At 40.1% G+C, this 17465-nt stretch overlaps 1 protein-coding gene across 3 annotated transcripts in view; it reads right to left on the bottom strand.

The window, feature by feature from the left end:
• Vcan (versican) overlaps positions 1-17465 on the bottom strand; it is a 90801-nt gene that overhangs the window by 26712 nt on the left and 46624 nt on the right. For 2 of the 3 annotated variants that reach the window (XM_021659975.2, XM_021659976.2), the window contains 3 exons: positions 7897-13101; positions 4664-4777; positions 3999-4112 (listed from right to left, as the gene is read on the bottom strand). In XM_021659975.2, the coding sequence (XP_021515650.2) occupies positions 3999-4112; positions 4664-4777; positions 7897-13101 (5433 nt within the window). The remainder of the gene's footprint in view (positions 1-3998; positions 4113-4663; positions 4778-7896; positions 13102-17465) is intronic. The other variant, XM_021659977.2, reaches the window with a different exon arrangement.

Consider the following 17465-nt stretch of genomic DNA (forward strand, 5'->3'; position numbering starts at 1 on the left):
TTTGCTCTGGTTTGTGAGAGTCTCCCATTAGACCCACCCACCCAGAGGGGAAGTTAAACACATTATTTTTACAGAAATAATTTTGATCTTCATAAAAAATATCTCACAAATATAGTGAAATAGTTACATGTAAAAACTAACAAAACTACAGCATTAACAGAATTTAAGACACCAAACAGACCTTCCTGATGTCCTAATAAATTTACTTTCCCTTAATTTTACCAATTAATATATTTAAAAAAAAAAACAGTCTCAAGTGTTTGTTTGATATGCTGCCCATGATAGCCCCAGTGAAATTCAACCCCCCAGCTCTGGTGTCATTGACTCCTCTTTGTATAGCTTGAGTTTTTCATTTTTCCGGGATTTCAGCACTTCCAGCTACAATATGCAACAGATAGGACTCGTCTCTGAAAACAATCATAGGTCCAGTTTATTCTGTTAGGGCTGTTGTTTGATTGCAGGCAGTGGCTGACTTACTGTTTTGGAGAATGTGCACTGGAAGGCTGCCTTATGATACTGTTTGGATCTCACGAATTCTCATAGGAAAGGATGCATGACACAGCTACATGGTTCAGTATTAAAGTAGCTGGCAGAACTCCACATGAAGCCAATTTTGGTTTGTTGGATATTAGTTTTCCTTTGGGAAATATTCATTTGAAAAAATTCGGTAGTGGGGGGAAGGTCAGGGAAGAAATTGATTTTCATGTGTAAAATTCCCTATGCAGGAAGAGAGTTTGAAAACACTTAGAATACTTTTTCTGCTAAAATCAATACTGCAAGATTATAACTGCATAGTTTCTCTTAACTCTGCAGCAATTTGCCATTTATTAAGATTAAGGCATACAATGCTAGGATCCAAATTTCTGAATAATATATCCGGAAATAAATCTGTGCATGCTCTTTTATCTTCTGTAAACTGAGTGGTATCAGTTTTGCTTTCTTTCTCTGCCTTTTGTCATTAAAATGGATTGTCACTAACTATGCTTTTCTTTTCCATAAAAACAAAACTAGAAAATGCAAACACTTAACCATGTCATTCACGGTTTGGATGAGGCTTATTCCCCTGAGGTCCATGTGCTAGACACTGGCCCCTGGAATTGGGGTATCATGACCTTGTAGAATAGATGAGTCAGAGTGGAAGTATTTAGGTGAAGGGCCCTGCCTGGTGAAGCCGATGGTTTCTCGGGTCTAAATGTAGGTGGCTATAAAAGGAGCACCTGCCCTTCTTGGGTCTCTGGTTTGCCTGCCTGTTGTTCACTTCTTTCTGCATGAGAGTACTCTATTTTCTGTTTTTCATCATGTCTTTAAGGTAGCCCTCATCAGAAACCAAACAGATGGAGTTACCCTGGTTTGGACTTTTGATCTCCATAATTGGAAATTAAATAATCCCCCTTTTTTTATTAAGGAATTAACATTGGGTAGTCTGCTATAGCACAACAAAGCAGGCAAATGCCTTCCTCAGTTAGTAAGTGCATATAGTCTTATAAGAACATGAGCCTAGATAGTAAGTAACCAAGCTTGTGTTAATACTGAGGTGTGAAAATTTACCACTATCTATCTGAATAAATCATAGCCCTTTTTGAAAGTTGGAACTGAACCTAGGGCCACGTGCCTGCTAGGCAAAGCTCTCCCATTGAGCTACAGCCTTAGCCTTTTCTCTATGTCTTTATTCTGAAACAGCATCTCATTAAATTGCAAAGAAATGTCCTTGAACTTGCAACCATCCTTTTCAACCTCAAAAACAGGTGTGATTGTAGCTCTGTCTCACAAGTCCTTGCTTTTCGATAGCTGTAAGTGTGTATTTCTTTCCTCCGTCTTCAACATCTGGGATCAAACACAGAGCTTTGTACATGCTAGGCAACTATTCTACCACTGAGCTCTGTCACAGGCCTCCACAGATATTTTCTTTAAAACAAAACACTCACCGTTACAGATGGGGATCCTATGCTTTAGGGTCCTTACAACACAGAAGTTACAGCACAAAGCCCCGGCAGCTCCTGCTCGTGACTGCCGAAGCCGAACGGTCCATCTACATCTACTCCATTAGGGGAAAAAGCCTGCCCTGTAGGCTAGTATGTAACATTTTCAACGCCCCCGACACAGAGCTGCTGAGCCTTAAGAGAGAGCCAACACCTTGACCCCTTGCCCCAGCAAACTGGATCACCGACTTTACAGCATTCTGTCCACGCCTGTTTCTCTACTGTTCCAAAAGCCCTTCTAGAGCTTGTGATTATTCTACCAAAATATGTCCCCTCTTCAGAGTTACTGAGATTGAAGCGGTTACTACGCCAGAGCAAAGGTCAGCTAAGAAACAATGACTCAGTCATGGGAACTTTGGACAGAAAGCTGTTTAGACAGCAGTGCTGCTGTTAATGAAGAAGGCAGTTGTTCTCAGGCAACCGAAAAAGAAGAGAGAAAACTCTTCCTGTGCCCGGGCAGTGAATCCCAGGCAGGCAGCTGGGCTCCGTAAAAGGAAGAGGTAGCAAGTAAACCGGAGGAAGGTTAGGCCTGCGGAGAAGGAGACGGTGCACCTGAAAGTTAGATGGCGCCATTCACGAAGAAGCAGTCTGTCTCTTTTGAACACAGCACCACGGGAAGAGGGAGCTTGACACCAAGCCCCTTCACTCAATCCGTTAGATGTTCATTAAGGAAGATGTCTATCTTTGAGAGTTGCTTTAGAAGGGGAGAGATGTTGGAAATCCTTGAATGCATCACCTGCCCTCTCTAAGCCTTAGCTCCTAACACCAGGCATAGAAGTTGTTAGCTGAAATGATGCTCTCGGGGAATGTAAGGCATAGCTACAACAGTTCTCAATGAGTCACCACGATCAGTAACATGGTCCTCTTTGGAACTTTATCTTTGCTGTTGCAGTTTCATGAAAATAGGTGCTCAGTAAATATCTGGACAAATTATTGTTTGTTTGTTGTTTTATTTGTTCCTTGAAACTTCAGGTTAGTAGTCATTCCAATGCACTGGCATGTTTAAATGTCTTCACCTTTTGTGTTTGTGAAGTAACATGAGTCTTACTCTAAGAAAATGAGCTTGGTCTGTTTTCATATGTAAAATCTAAAACCTACCTCCTTTAGGCAATTTTAAAATCAGGAAAAGAAAATCTTTAAAATGTAGCCATCAGCCATCCCCTGTAACATTAACTTTAGTCCATCTGACTTTTGGCTTTGCTCAGGCTTTCATTGTTGTGAACATCGTAATTAATGCCACAAACTGGGAGAGGTCAGGCCTATGAGCCTTGGGTGTCTAAAACACTTTCATTTTGTCGGGTGGAATGGAAGCTTGGAGCTGAGCCTCTTCTCTTATCAAGGCCAAACCACTGTATGGCTGTAAAGTAGAGGAAATGAACATTGCAAAGCTCAGTGTGCTGAGCTGGCAGTCTGTTTTGGAATGGTGAAATAAGCAGTGCCACCATTAACCACCTGAAACACACTCAGTTTGGCCCTAAAATGTAAATTATAAGAATTGTGAGATTTGAGGCCTTTCTTTCATTCAGAAAACCTGGATGCTTCTTTAATAGGATGGTTTCCTAAAAGCAGTTGCACAACATCTTCCACAAAGCATGTGGCAAGCCACAGCTAATGTGCTGTAACCATGTGTCCAGACTTTCTCTAGATATGGCTGACCATGAGCATAAGCCCAGGAATCTCACGTGCTTATGGGGATGATACAAAGGAAACTAATGGTAGATTCTTTAGTCCTGACACAGGCCACGAGACGGCAAAAGCCTACTGTGCTCCCAAAAATAATACTTATGACTCTATTTCTTTTTTAGCCAGATGTCCTTAAACTCAAATCAGCATGCCCACATGATTCCAGAATATCAGCAAAAGAAACAGTCAAGCCCACTCTATAGTTTGCACATTTGGTGCTATTCACATACAAGGAACCCTAATGTAAGCTATAAATTTTTCCAATATAAAGCATCTAGAGCAAATCCCCAAATTAACATCATCAGTGTTCGTCCTAATAGCTACAATAGCTCTTACCCTGCTCACAGAGTGCGCCAACATAGCTTGGAAGGCAGAGGCATCTGAAGGTATTAAAGCCATCTACACAGGTGGCTCCGTTCCGACAAGGGTTGGAGTGACATTCATCAAAATCTGAAATAAAATTGTAAACATAAACAAAGAGGGTAAAAATGTTCAGTATGAGGTTACTAGATAAGACACATGCTGGCAGCTAAATGCAAAGTCGTTTTATAGAAGTCATTTATTTTAAGTACATCATGTATTATAGTTTGGTCAATGCAAAACCCACAAAAAAATCCTCTTTTTTGTCTAAAATTCCTTTTTGTGAATATTATTTTTTTGAAACTGAAGCCCTAAAACAATTTTAAATGGATCCAGAGTAAGCTGTTTGTTTCTGTCGCTATTAGATGAATCTAATGGGTGCTAGAGCTAATAAAGAATCTCCCACCCAGCGGCTGAAGCTTCTGTCACTTCATCCAGACAGTCACAAAAAGGGGAAGATCGCCTTGGGAAGTCCTGACGGTTTTACAGACAGACCCCAAGTGACACCTGCTTAACTTAACCCACTTCGCACACTTCCTTTCTGCTTGGTTTCTCGGAAGCGCTGACAGACCCCAAGTGCACTTCCTCTTTTGTTAGAGCCACTGGGAAGCGTGGAAAATTTCCAGCCAGGAGCGTCTTACCCAGCTCACACCGGTCTCCACTGAATCCCGGGACACAGGTGCACACATAGGAAGTCTCAGTGGGGTAACAGGTGCCTCCGTTGAGGCATGGGTTCATTTTGCATCGGTCAGCTCCTATTGTGTTCAGGAAAATAAGAACCATCAGCCTTCTCTCCTGGGTTTGAATGTACTTTAGCACAAAATGTCACTTGCTACTACCATAGCAGAAGCTTTTCATAGCAATTTAGAGACATCATATATAAAATTAATTTTACTCTGGAGTGTTTCTCAGCATTATAACTAATTTTTACAAATTCCATTCATTCATTCTAATATTCAGTCATTACTATTTATAAACAGTACATTAAACCACATCTGGAAACTAGCAGATTCTATGGCAGATTTAGTTGGCATGATAATGGCAATTGATTTTAGTTAAAAATGATTACACAGATGTGCACAGTGAATGGAAATGTATTCTTTTAAATGATGTTAGTTATGTGAAATGGCTGGGTACACAGAACATGCATTCTTTTAGCAGATTGGCTTGTTACCAGTGTTTGAAATACTATTGCCTTTTACCCACTTAATGCTCAGAAACTGTCTTCGAAAGTGTGCACTGAAGTTTCTTCTGCTACATTAACATGCCTTTTCCAAAAACACGTTCCAATTGTACTCCTTTAAACTATACTTGAAGAAAAGCAACACATGGATTAAACTCTACTGCATAAAAACAACCCCAAATACAAAATGCTCACTTAAAATGAAGCCCCAAATTTTATTACAATTTTCTTAATAAAACATAAATAATACTAACCTTCCTAGGAGATAGATGCAAATCATAAATTTTCAGTTTAACTTAATAATTTAAGGTGTATTTTCTAAATATACTTTATGCCTCTGAAGTATATATTTTATTTTGTAATGTTGTCTAGATATATTTATTTTATGAAGAATTTGATTATTATTTCACAACTGCTTAATTCTCAAAATGTCCAAGGATCCAAATGAAATTTGAAAGTTTTAAAAAACAATTGAAATTAAATAGATGCTATATGGATACAACTATGTTTTCAAATAACTGCACATGAATAGATTTATAACTTCAGATGAAACATTGGCTTATAGAAGAAACATGACATAGTCACAGATGGGAAGTTCAAAGCCAGCCTTTCTTAGCAGTAGACTTTGCAGTCTGGACCACTAGAGGGCCTGATGTGTGTACACATCCATTTGTGTTTCATGTTAAAATCAGACAAACACAGACGCTTACTTCAGTGTCTCTAAAATCTGTCTTGATTTTTCTAAATACTTGATCTTGTATTTCCAAAGATTCTCAAAACTCTCCCTAATAGTCTTGGTTTCGCACATACTAAAGTGCCCTGCCTGGGCGACAAGTTTGCAGTCCATGACACACCCACACCTGAACAGAATCCAGCTGACGCTTAGGTGGCCGTTCTTGTGGTAATGTGACGTGCTTTCATTACCACTGTAGACACCAGACTCCACACTGAGGTCATGTGCCATGTATTAGCGAGCCTGGGGGAGAACTTTTCCTGTGAACTTGAAGAAGTTCTGGTTACCAGACAGGTTTGGCCTGTCGGCATCTGACTTTTTCCTGAGTAGTTTGTGTGGGTCTGGGAAAGCTGAACCCACAGCAGATAGGCTCGGGAACTCCCACGTGGGATGCTCTCTACTCAGTTAAAGTACAGGGACAGCTCTGTGAAGACCGATCACTGATCTCAGTAAATAGTGTGGTCTGGATAATGCAGAGATGTTCTCCTTCATCTGCCAATTATTTCCACATCCTCAAGTGCATTTCAACTTCATGATGAAACGACAAACATTAGTCCAATGACTGAGTCATCATTCTATGTTTATGTAGAGACACTACAAAATACTCTCAGTGCCAATTAACTTACATCAGTCCATTCACAAAACACTCCAAGTATTCTTATTTTATTAGACTGTTGTTACTTTATTAAAATATCAAGCTTCTAATAAATGTATTCTTTTGAATCCCAACATGAAACATGTGTCACAGAATATCAATATGACTACAAAAATAATTCTGATCATCAGGACCTAAAAGTTCAGTATTTAAGATAAGACATAGCTTCAACCAATACCAGCCCTTAAAGTTGGTTCGTCTTCCTCGCTCCCTCTGTCTCCCTTCCTTTCTTGCTTTCTTTCCTTTCCTTTTATAGGTAGTCATTAAATGATGGTGGTTCCATTATTACTCCTATTTAAGTAATACCCCCTCCAGGAACAAGCTAAAATTTTTGAGAAGTTGACTTCTCAAAAATTTTAGGCTAGATTAAGAAAAAGATCACTTCTACTAAGTAAACATTTCCAACTTTTCTGATTTATATATTATTAAATATCAGTTGTTAATTTTATGCTATATTGAAAACCAGTGCAAGGGCAATAAAAAGACCATTGACATCAGAGTAGGCTTGCTTGGGGTTCAAACCCCACTTTTGCCATGGTATGCCTGTGCATCACTGGACAAATTACTGGCCCTTTCTGAATACCTATGTCTCATCCTTTTACATTGAGCTCATGTAAAGGGATGAGTCTTTACACATTTTTTGACGATTAAATGAAATGGTCTACATGAAGTAGTGTCAAATTTATGCTCTTTATAGTCAGTAAATAAATAGAAAATAAGTTCTCAAGAGATAGAATGCAAACATATACTAAATATGCTATGACTAGGAGCTGAGTTAGAATTATATAAACTGTTTCAAGCAAGGAAATCACACTAGAGAGTACAAATTGTAACTGATGGTACCAACCACAAGTCATTTGTAAGAAACAGCTACTATTCACAAATGTTAAAGGCTTCACAGATTACCATGTTGTCATAACTACCGCTTTTAAAAGGGGGTAGTGAAATAAAAATATGATTTTCCCCATTTTATAACTATGGTGTATAATTTTAGGATATACAACAAGGCAATATTTCAGCTGTGGATGAAAACCCATTGAGTTCTAACCATTATTTCACTTTTTCCCTGTTACAATTGTATATTGCCTGTAAGACGCAGAAAACATGCAAAGTATATCTGTAAAGTACAGAAATGTCCATACTTACATTCATTGCATCAAGTTATGACTCATTACTGTGGCTTGGCCTGAACAATATAAAATCTCTATGAATTTCACATTACAATAAAAGCCATACACATGTCTATAGAACCAAGGGTCGGATCCCAGCCTTGGAAACAGATGTACCAATGTTGACATCTTACCTGGTAGATAAACCGCTGTGCCTTCCACGGACCCTTCGTTAATGTCAATCAGGAAAGCAGTTTCGTTAGAATTGTCCAGAATGGAGAATGCTGGTCTTGAATGTGCAGTATTTAGATCCAGAGAGCTGCCTGTTGCCTGGTTATTGTAATCTGGAATTCTTTTTGACACTTGTTTTTCAGATGTTGCAGCTATGGATTCTTCTCCAATTAAAGATGTGTATGTTTCATGGCGCATTTCCAAGGAAGGAAGGGTGGCGCTCTCAGGCGTCTGTGGGCTGGGCTGAGGCAGTACAGCTGTCTCAGTCCCGAAAGCTGCAGAAGTAGCGTGCAGCCGCTGTGTGGCACCCACTAGCTCCGCGCCATTGGCAGCTGGACTGACAGGTCCACTCGCCGTTGTTCCTACACTGGCAAGCCTTCCAACTGTTTCTCCTAGAATCTGATCATTAGCTTCAGCTTTGTTCAGAGAATCTTGGGGAGTTTCAGTTTCTTCTTTGGCAACTGGTGGTGTGGGAGATGTTTCCAGTTCTTCTAGTAACTTAGGAATGCTTTCATCTTCTGAAACGTCTAAAGCAGGGTCCAGAGACAAGAACGGAGGCTCAGTTCTGTGAACATCTTCACCAGATGGCTTGATGGTGTCTTCAATATTAGCACGGACCTCCTTGAAAGAACCCTCTCTAGAGCTTTGCGATGAGGCAGCACCGGGACCTAGTTGAGCACTTGTGTGAGCAACCTCTGGGTATTCAGAGACTCCACTGTCTCTGTAGACAGGGAAGGCAGAAGGTGGTGTCTGAGGAAACAGCTCTGCCAGAGCAGAAACTGCAGGTGTTGGTTCAGCGTGATGCGTGGAGGCAGCTCTTCCTGTGACATCAGGGGATTCCGTTAAATGCTGGGCCACAAAGTGCGTACTACCAATACTTACATAAGCAGGGGGATCTGTCAATACCTCCCCTGCTCCTGAAAAGAATTCTGGCTGAAGAGAAGGACCTCCATATTTTTTTTCTTCGTATTTTTCCTGTGTCCTTTCCAAATGCCCCAGTGTCGCTATTACTTCACTCTGGTCTGCAATAGCTTGGCCGTCCGACAAGGTGCTTGATTCAAATACATCATCCAGAGATATGGCTTCAGTTTGGGGTTGATCAGTCTCTGGACTAACTGTGGTCAGCTTACTGGGAATGGGCAGTGTTGATATTGTGGGAAAGAAAGTATCTAATTCTGTTTCTATGCTAGGAAGTGGGATTCCAGTTGCAAAGTTAAAGCTGCTTTTCTCTTCCTGCTTTCTATCCTCAGAAGTCACAGACTTGTTTTGCATTGCTTGAGTATAGCCAGAAAGAAGTGCATCACCAGAGCCCTCAAATGCTTCCTCAGCTGTCGAAAGATTAGCAGCTGCCTCTTCCTTCTTTGGAATTTGAAGACTTTCTTCGTTACTGCTGTGTAATCCCAATGCTACCTCTGGATCTAGGTCAGTGTGTATTCCAGGGATATACTCATACATGGGTTTAGTGTGATCAATATCTATAATAATATTTTTATCTGATGTCAGCTCAGGTAGAATTTCCATGACAGCACTCTCAGTAACTGCCAACTCTAGATCCTTACTATCCTCTTTGTCTAGATCTATGATGATGTTTTCAGTGGTTCTTCTTCTGCTGAGTTTCAAGGTAGAACTTTCAACTCTGATGTGATCTTGCAGCCCATCTGTCATACCTTCTGTGGGATGCACATATGGCGCCATGCTTGGCAACGTTGGATACAGGGACCCCTCATTGTATTCTGAGTAATGCGGGAGCATTGCTGAAGCTGTTGGAGATCCAGCAGTAGCTCCGGCCTCAGTCCTTGACACCTCTGGATGCTTTGCCAGGAATCCATCAGAAGCAAATGTGCTATCTCCTTGACTGGTTGCCTGAGTAGTTCCAGTAGTGTGCACTAAGTCAAAAGCATCCACTTCTCCAGACCCTTCTCCAGAGTTTACATAAAATAAGTCGGATTGTTTTGATGCTGATGTCACTTCGGTCACTTCAATACTGGAAGTCTGAGCCAGAAAAGTAGTAGGGGAGGTTGCTGCTGCTTCAGTTTCTGATGTTGAAGAACTCTCATTAGAGGTCTGTTCAGTCATGGTTTGGGGTCTAGGGGTCTGGATTTCCTCTTCCCACTCGAGGGTATGATTTGGAGGATGCTCCGTGTCCCTGTGCTTTGTGAATGGAAGAGTTGAAGGTGGAGGTTCTTTGGTTCTAGTATCACTCAGGACTGTGCCGGGTGCTTCCTTACTGTCTTGAGAGATGCTGTCTGTTTTGGAAATGAGTGTTCCAACTTCATCTGACTCATTTTCCATTATCCCATCGTCTTCTATTTTATCACTTAAGATGTTTGTTCCTAAACTCTCCATGTGAGATGTCTCAGGATGCAATGTGCTAATGACCTGCTCAGTTTCAGTCAAACTCACTGATGATGTAGGCAGAGGAGGCAAGGTGTCTCCTGATCCCAGTCCTGAGAATGAGAGATCAGCATTTGATTCTTTAATTGTTAGTTTCATACCCCTGTGGAGGAATTTTATACTTTCATACTCTTGAGTTGAGGAATCCATAACTACACTTCTAGCTGGTACAGATTCAGTCACGAAAGCAGTATCTAAGAAAGTGTGTGGCTTTCCAGTTGCTTCAGGATGAGCAGTATATGGTTCTAAGCCTTCTATCCCTGGACCTGGAGTAGATACATGAGCTACTGACTTCCTTTCCTCCTCCACCTCCTTATTACTACCGTACGATTTCTTTACTGTTAACATGGAGTCATCTGGAGTTTGGAATTTAGCTTCAATAAGTGTTTGGGATTCCAAAATTGTTTGTTCTGTTGCAAGAGAATCATGCTGAGAATCAAAAGTCTTCTGTCCCTGAGCTTCTTCCTGTGATGCTGTTTCACTTTCCGTCTCTTGTTTTACAGGATTGACTTCCTGTTTAGGCCATAATTTGGCTAGCTCCACTGTTTGGGGAAAGTCCATTGAAATTGTGCTATTTACTTTTATGTCCCCATTTGCTGTCAGATCTATCGTATGTCCAGTTTCTTCTGTTGGCACAGTGATGGATCTTCTATCTGCTTCCGCCATAGCACCCACTTCATGAAACCTTTCATCAAAATATGGAGACTCTGTCCCAGAAAAAATGTCCACAGCAAGAGGAAGCACGGGGCCAACAGAGCTCCTGACTGAGGCCAGCTGCTCACCTGAGCCCTCAGCTGAGGCCATGAACTCTTCCCAAGGGAAGGTTGAGGTGCTGGCCACCCTACTGCTGAGTCCTTTTGAGTCAGGCACAAGGCTGATATCTTCAGAGGTAGGCGACATAGATGGTGAAGTCTGTATATCCCTAACTGGTTCGTTCTCCGAGTCTCCCATCCCCACTCTTTCCCCTTTTGTCACTGGATAAGACAGTGTTGAATATTCACTAACGTCACCACTAAAATCTTCTCCCAAAGGAAAACCTGTATATAAATCCCTTACTTCTGCCAGGGGACTTGGCTTTACTGAGATTTCTGAAATCAGTGTCTCCTTGGATGTCTGGCTCATAACTTCAGCAACTTCTACATTCAATACAGTATTCAGAGCTAACCCTGTTGGCTCATAGAATAAGGTTTCCACACTGGGAGATGGAGTACTAGGTAATTCTGTTTTGACTTTGGTTTCAGACTCTAAATCTAATGAAAATGAAGGAACAGCTGTGGATTCCAGATCAACACCAACATCTCCTGAGCCTGAATCCATTAAAAGAGAGGGGGTCCATCCCGAGAGAGTGGTCAGGACATCGTGGACCCTGCTACCGCTTTGCTCAAAGGGCCGTACTTCCAAATTGACTACATGATGTGTTCCTCTAGAAACAAGAGTAGAATTCGCCATTTCCTGTGTGGGTGTTGTCTCTGGCATAAAACCTTCCCAGGTAGCTGAATTACTAGATGCAGCTACATTTGAACTTTCTAATTTTGGAGGTAAAAGTAAGTGATCTGACCTCTGTGTTGCTGATTGGACTTCCACTCCATGGGCTGCATTTGTAGTTCCCTCTTTGTCTTCTTCCCTTTTCCTTCCTTCAAAAGACGTATTGAAAACCCATTCAGAAGTGTCTGTCTGAATTCCAGATTGTGTAGGCCTTGCATCTTCAGAAGGCAGTTGTGAACCGAAAGGAGTGGTGGTTGCAGGAATATAAAAATGGCTGTCTGGGATCTCTCCCATATCCAAAGGGATGAGTGTGTCTGTAAGATCTCTCTGGGGTGTTGTTACCTTGGTGAAGATTTTATTTTTATATTCTTCCACTTCCCCAGACCCTTCAATAATAGGGGCTGAAGAACTCCCTGAGAAATCTACAGATTCTCCAGGGGTTAGCTCTACCGAACTTTCCACAGTAGACAAAGAGTCATCCGTCTGTGGGATTCCTATTAGGGTCATTGGTTCTTCCTCCAAGACATTTAGTGACACAGAACTTGAAAGTATGCTAGAGGTAGATATGGTAGGACTTTGGTCTGTCTCTTTACTAAATGTTATTTCTGTCGCCCTAGAAAGGACGGTTTCCTGGGACGCTTGGTCAAGGGCACCGTCTCCTGAAGAATCTTCAGGAGACAGAGGTATAGGCTTAGGCTGTTTGTGCTCTGAATTTCCAAGGTTTGCACTGCTCTCTGTGATGGGCTTTGCCCAGTTTGTGGTTTTACCATCATGGGATGAGACTGTAGGGAAAATATCAGGCTCACCACTTGAAAAGTGTTCCGGTATTTCAGGATAAGTCTCAGGTTTCCACGTGATTTCTAACAATTCAGGGGCTTCTTTAGATTTGTTAAATTGCATGGCACTTGACAATTCTGTTTCTGCTATTATAAACTGATGGGGGTCACTTGAAGAACTGTCTGAGAAATTATGAGATGGTGCAACACTTTCATACTGGCCACGCCTAGCTTCTGCTGCTTCCGGGTCCTTGGTCACTGTGGTGACCAGCTGCTTCCCATTGATGTACTTCACTGATGGAGTAGTTGTTACATCAGTTGTATTAGCACAGCCCTCATCCCCATCTTCATCTTCCTCACTGTGATATATGTCTATTTCAAAGGTATCTGGTAATTCAGGTAAGATTTCAGCAAACAGATCATGCAGTGGATCTGTTTCTTCACTGCAAGGTTCATCTTCTTTAGACTCTGAATCTATCGGATGACCACTTACAACCATATCACTCATTCGACCTGAAAAAAACAAAGAGTTTTCACAATACTTAAATGGAAGATTGGCAGGGCATGACAGAAGTTAAGGCTGATCACACTTGGACACAAAAAAGAAAGATCGGAACCTTTACAAGTTAATTGTGAAATCACCTTTCTGTAATTGGTTCTTGCTCTTCAAATTTGCTGTTAACATCATTACAATAAAGAGGAGAAATGTCAATTTTAAGAGTGTAGAAACAAATTATAAAACACTTCAATGTACTCAAAATGACAACAAAACTCTCAAAATGAAAAAGAAATTACATGGACATTTTAATCCTGAAATGCACAATTAACAAAGCTGTGAGCTGTCCCCACCTCCCCCCAAAGTAGAAATTAAGACAGTTTCACCAGACCATAAACAAACATAATTGGTCATTGTCTCTCTCTCTATTCATTAAAAAAGGAGACAAGATTCCTTCTGGCCTCTTCATTCTCTGTTCTAAGTGTCTATTTTTAGAAAAGTAGTTGGTTTCCATGTCATTTATGATGTAATGGCCACACATGCACTCACTGAAGCAATGAGGAAAGAGCCTGTGTACATCAAAACAGCACTCCCTAAAGTGTGTGTGTGGGGGGGCGGGGGCTGGACTGGTACAGTTCTTCCTGAAAAGATTAGGAGGAGCCTTTTACTCCTTTACATCATTGTCTTTTATGATATGTTCCAGGACCAGGCTGATTCTATTCCTTGCTATTGACATTTTAATGAATGACGACCCCAACGTTGTATGTAAATATTCTAATTACATATTTCAAGTAATATATCAAACCATTCTTCAGACTGTAATGCCACATGGCACCAAACACTAAACACAGTTGACATTTCTGTTGCCAGAAATACGCCAACAAAACTTCCAGCCTAGGGATCTAGGAAAAGGGAAAAATGAAGGCTTCACCCATACAGGAATAACCTTAAGCTCTCCTCAATGGAGTCCTCCACTGCAGCTGCCCTGTTTCCAGTATTGTCACAGTGAAAAATGGTACATGTGGAAATACTGAGCCATGGAAGATAGAGAGACGACACTGAGTCTTATCACTACTCCCAGGAGCATTCTTGGAGAATCAACTTTCAGTTTAGTTCCAATCCCTGACACACAGGCTTAGGATGAACCTGAGAAGTATACAGAAGGAAGAAGACGCCGGAGCCACCTCTGCCTTTACAACCCCATCTCCAAAAGAGAAAAAAAAATTTCTGCTGAACTGTTCCTCTTATAAGCTGTTTCCTCCCAGGTTGAGAGGGATCCATATCCAACATCCAATAAGAGAGTATAATCTAATTGAGGACAATCAGTGTGATCTTTGCTTTTCCCCAGTCAATTGTGCATCAACGCAATGTTTACTGAACTACCAAGGCAAACTCTGCAGATGTGTGTTAACTCTTTAAGTTGAAAAAAACCAACAAACATGACTTCAATTCCATTTTCTCTTTCATCCAAATAATTGAAATAAAAAGACTATGTTGTCTATATGCTAGGACATACTAATTGAATCATTTCACTAAAATACTATTTGTGTGTCTATTTTTTAACCCTAACTATAACTTCCTATTTAACCTTCACACTTTATATATTTTCTTATATCTCCATTGATTTTAACTTTACACTCAGATTTAATTAAGCCAAGCTAACACATGTGAATATTCAAATGATTAAAAACTATTTCTGTCATAAAGAGAATTATGATTCATGCTTAATTCCAGTGAATATCAAAGCATAAGACAATTACATGCTATTTCTAGCACAGATGTTGCAACTAATCTTTAACATCAATATGAAAAAAAAATGACTAAATGATGCCTTTCACAAAAGCATCATTAAAATGATGGCTATCCATATCAGCTGTTGCTGTGATCTGATAGTGACTATTACAAGCTTTAAAAGAAGATACAATAAAAACCACAAATAATTTGAATGAAGGTACACTTTGTACTATAAGAATGTCAAGATAATGTTCAAAGCATATAAAGGGACACATTAATATGCCTTTGCATATAAATCTTTTGAAATATAATATAAATTATTTTATCACTAAAACAAGCAGCTTCTCATTTGAACACCATTTGAACATATTTAAATAAGGCCACATTAATTTATAACTCCTGCATACATTCGTGAAACATAACTAGAGTTCAAAGGCTACCTGTCTTACGTGGGCTAGACTTTCATGAGCGTGACTAATATGTAACATGCTCACTTGATAAATAGTGATTGTTCTCTTCTCAGCTGAAGTCACTACAGCCATTTGTGGTTTATCATGTATTTATAGATGCTGGAGTTATTAGCATAGGGAAGCAATCTCACACATATCATGACACTTGGTTTTGTATGCGACAAGAGCACCTGAAATGTGTTTATTTAACAAAATTTTCTAATAAGTCAATTTCTAATAAGTAAATTTTCTAATAAGTAAACAAACTTTTATAATAAGTAAAACACAATCTTCATGTTATATACATTCCTAGAAAGTTTCCTACTAACTGAGTCTTACCTAAACCAAAAAAAAAAAAAATGCAGAATAAAAGTTATTGTTTCTTTTTCTGAAAGGAATGTCCTGACAGGCTGGCAACCTGTAGCCATTGCTCGAGTTATATCACCTTACAAATGGTTCCCTTGGCTTTCTAACCTGAGTTTGGGGATGGGAAAATGTTGACGAGCTATGGTTTTGAATTTGCATTTTTTCACATTTTATTCTGTCAGCATATATCTGGCTTGTTCTTATACTTTCAACATTTCATAAACAGGGGCTGAGTTAATATAAAAATCTACCTAGAGTTTGCATAAGTAGGTGAGTTCTTCCCTGCCACATAGCCTGAAACACCATCAATAATTCTTTGCAACTCATTAAATCCTACTCAGTCCTTGGTTTATTCATTCTCAAAATTACCTCTCCACCCTGCTTTCCTGTCACCAACCCAACCCATCACACATTTATTAAAATATTGGACCAGCTAGAATTATGACAAAGCAGAGAAGTTCCTTTCTGGCATATGGAATGGTGGGGGACACTTGCAAAACAGTGATCTGCTCTATGTAACCCTAACAAGAGTGACTTAACAGGGTCACTGGCAGTCCAGGTTCTTAGAAGAATGAGCCCTTATAAAGGAGTGCTTTATTCCAGAATTTCACTTTAAGGGTAATATAACTTTTATTTACATTTCAAGAGGCAAACCACAGAACTCTATAGACTGCATGGATAATCTTTTCTATGTTTACAAGGGGATATTTTAGCAGCTTGACTTGAATATACTGGTACCATGGTTAATGGTTTTTTTAATGGCATTTCACACAAGGCTTTATGGCTAACTGACCTCAAACTGTTCAGTATTTTTAAGTACTTCATGGCAGAATTTTGCAGACAAAGCACGAGTCTTGCAGTCCCTCTGTAACCAGACACAAAATGTAGTTGCTATGTGGTGCATAGGCAACTGGACAAAGTTCATCTTCTCTTTGGGGAATTTAGTTTAAGCTTAAAAGTCTTCAATTAAATGTGAGCCATTGCAATCTACTCAACAGACGTAGATAAGACTGAATTTCCTATAAAATGAAAACTTTTCATTATACACACACACACACAAACACACACACACACACACACACACACACACACACACACATATATATATATCTCCAGGTTCGTTATTCCAAATATAAAAGAGGCACTGGCAGTGCCTGCAGGTGCCTGCAGTCTTAACCTGAAGAAGCCTGAGACTCCTCACAATGTCGAACCTCCATATATCTGTAAATCCAAATACCAGACAAACGAATCGTTCGTTTCACTCAACTTTCCTTAGCTCTTAATTGAAACAAAATACTAAGTTAGCACTTTAAGGGGAAAAAACACAACTGATTTTTAATCAAATTGCTTAAGATATCCTGAATCCTCTTTTTTTTTTTTTTTAATTTGGGACATTAGATTGTTCTATCTTACTATCTTAAAGAACAACAAAATTAGAAATCAGGAGACAAAGACCTTCCCAAATGTTGGTAGACACTTTTGCACATTTCTTCCCCCTCATTGCTCGAGTAGCATTTGATGTTTATGTCAATACAGTCCTCCCAGACAGCAGAGAGATGAACAAGATCAAAGATCGGGAGATCACTGTGTTCTCTGACCCTTATCTCCTTATGACTTAGCTGTCCACTCAAGCATGTTGCCTCACTCTGACAGCCTTTGTATGCTGAGCACTGCACACCTACTTCTCAGTTCAAAAATTTCACATGCAGAAAGAGCCATGCACATATGTAAACGAGTCTGCTTCCCATCACCTCACTTTGAAGAGACAGGCATGTTACAGGGATAGGAAATAGGCATTTTTTCTCAGCTTTCAATAATCCTCAATAACACAG

The sequence above is a fragment of the Meriones unguiculatus genome, chromosome 2 (genome assembly GCF_030254825.1).
Source record: "Meriones unguiculatus strain TT.TT164.6M chromosome 2, Bangor_MerUng_6.1, whole genome shotgun sequence".
NCBI classification, from domain to species: Eukaryota; Metazoa; Chordata; class Mammalia; order Rodentia; family Muridae; genus Meriones; species Meriones unguiculatus.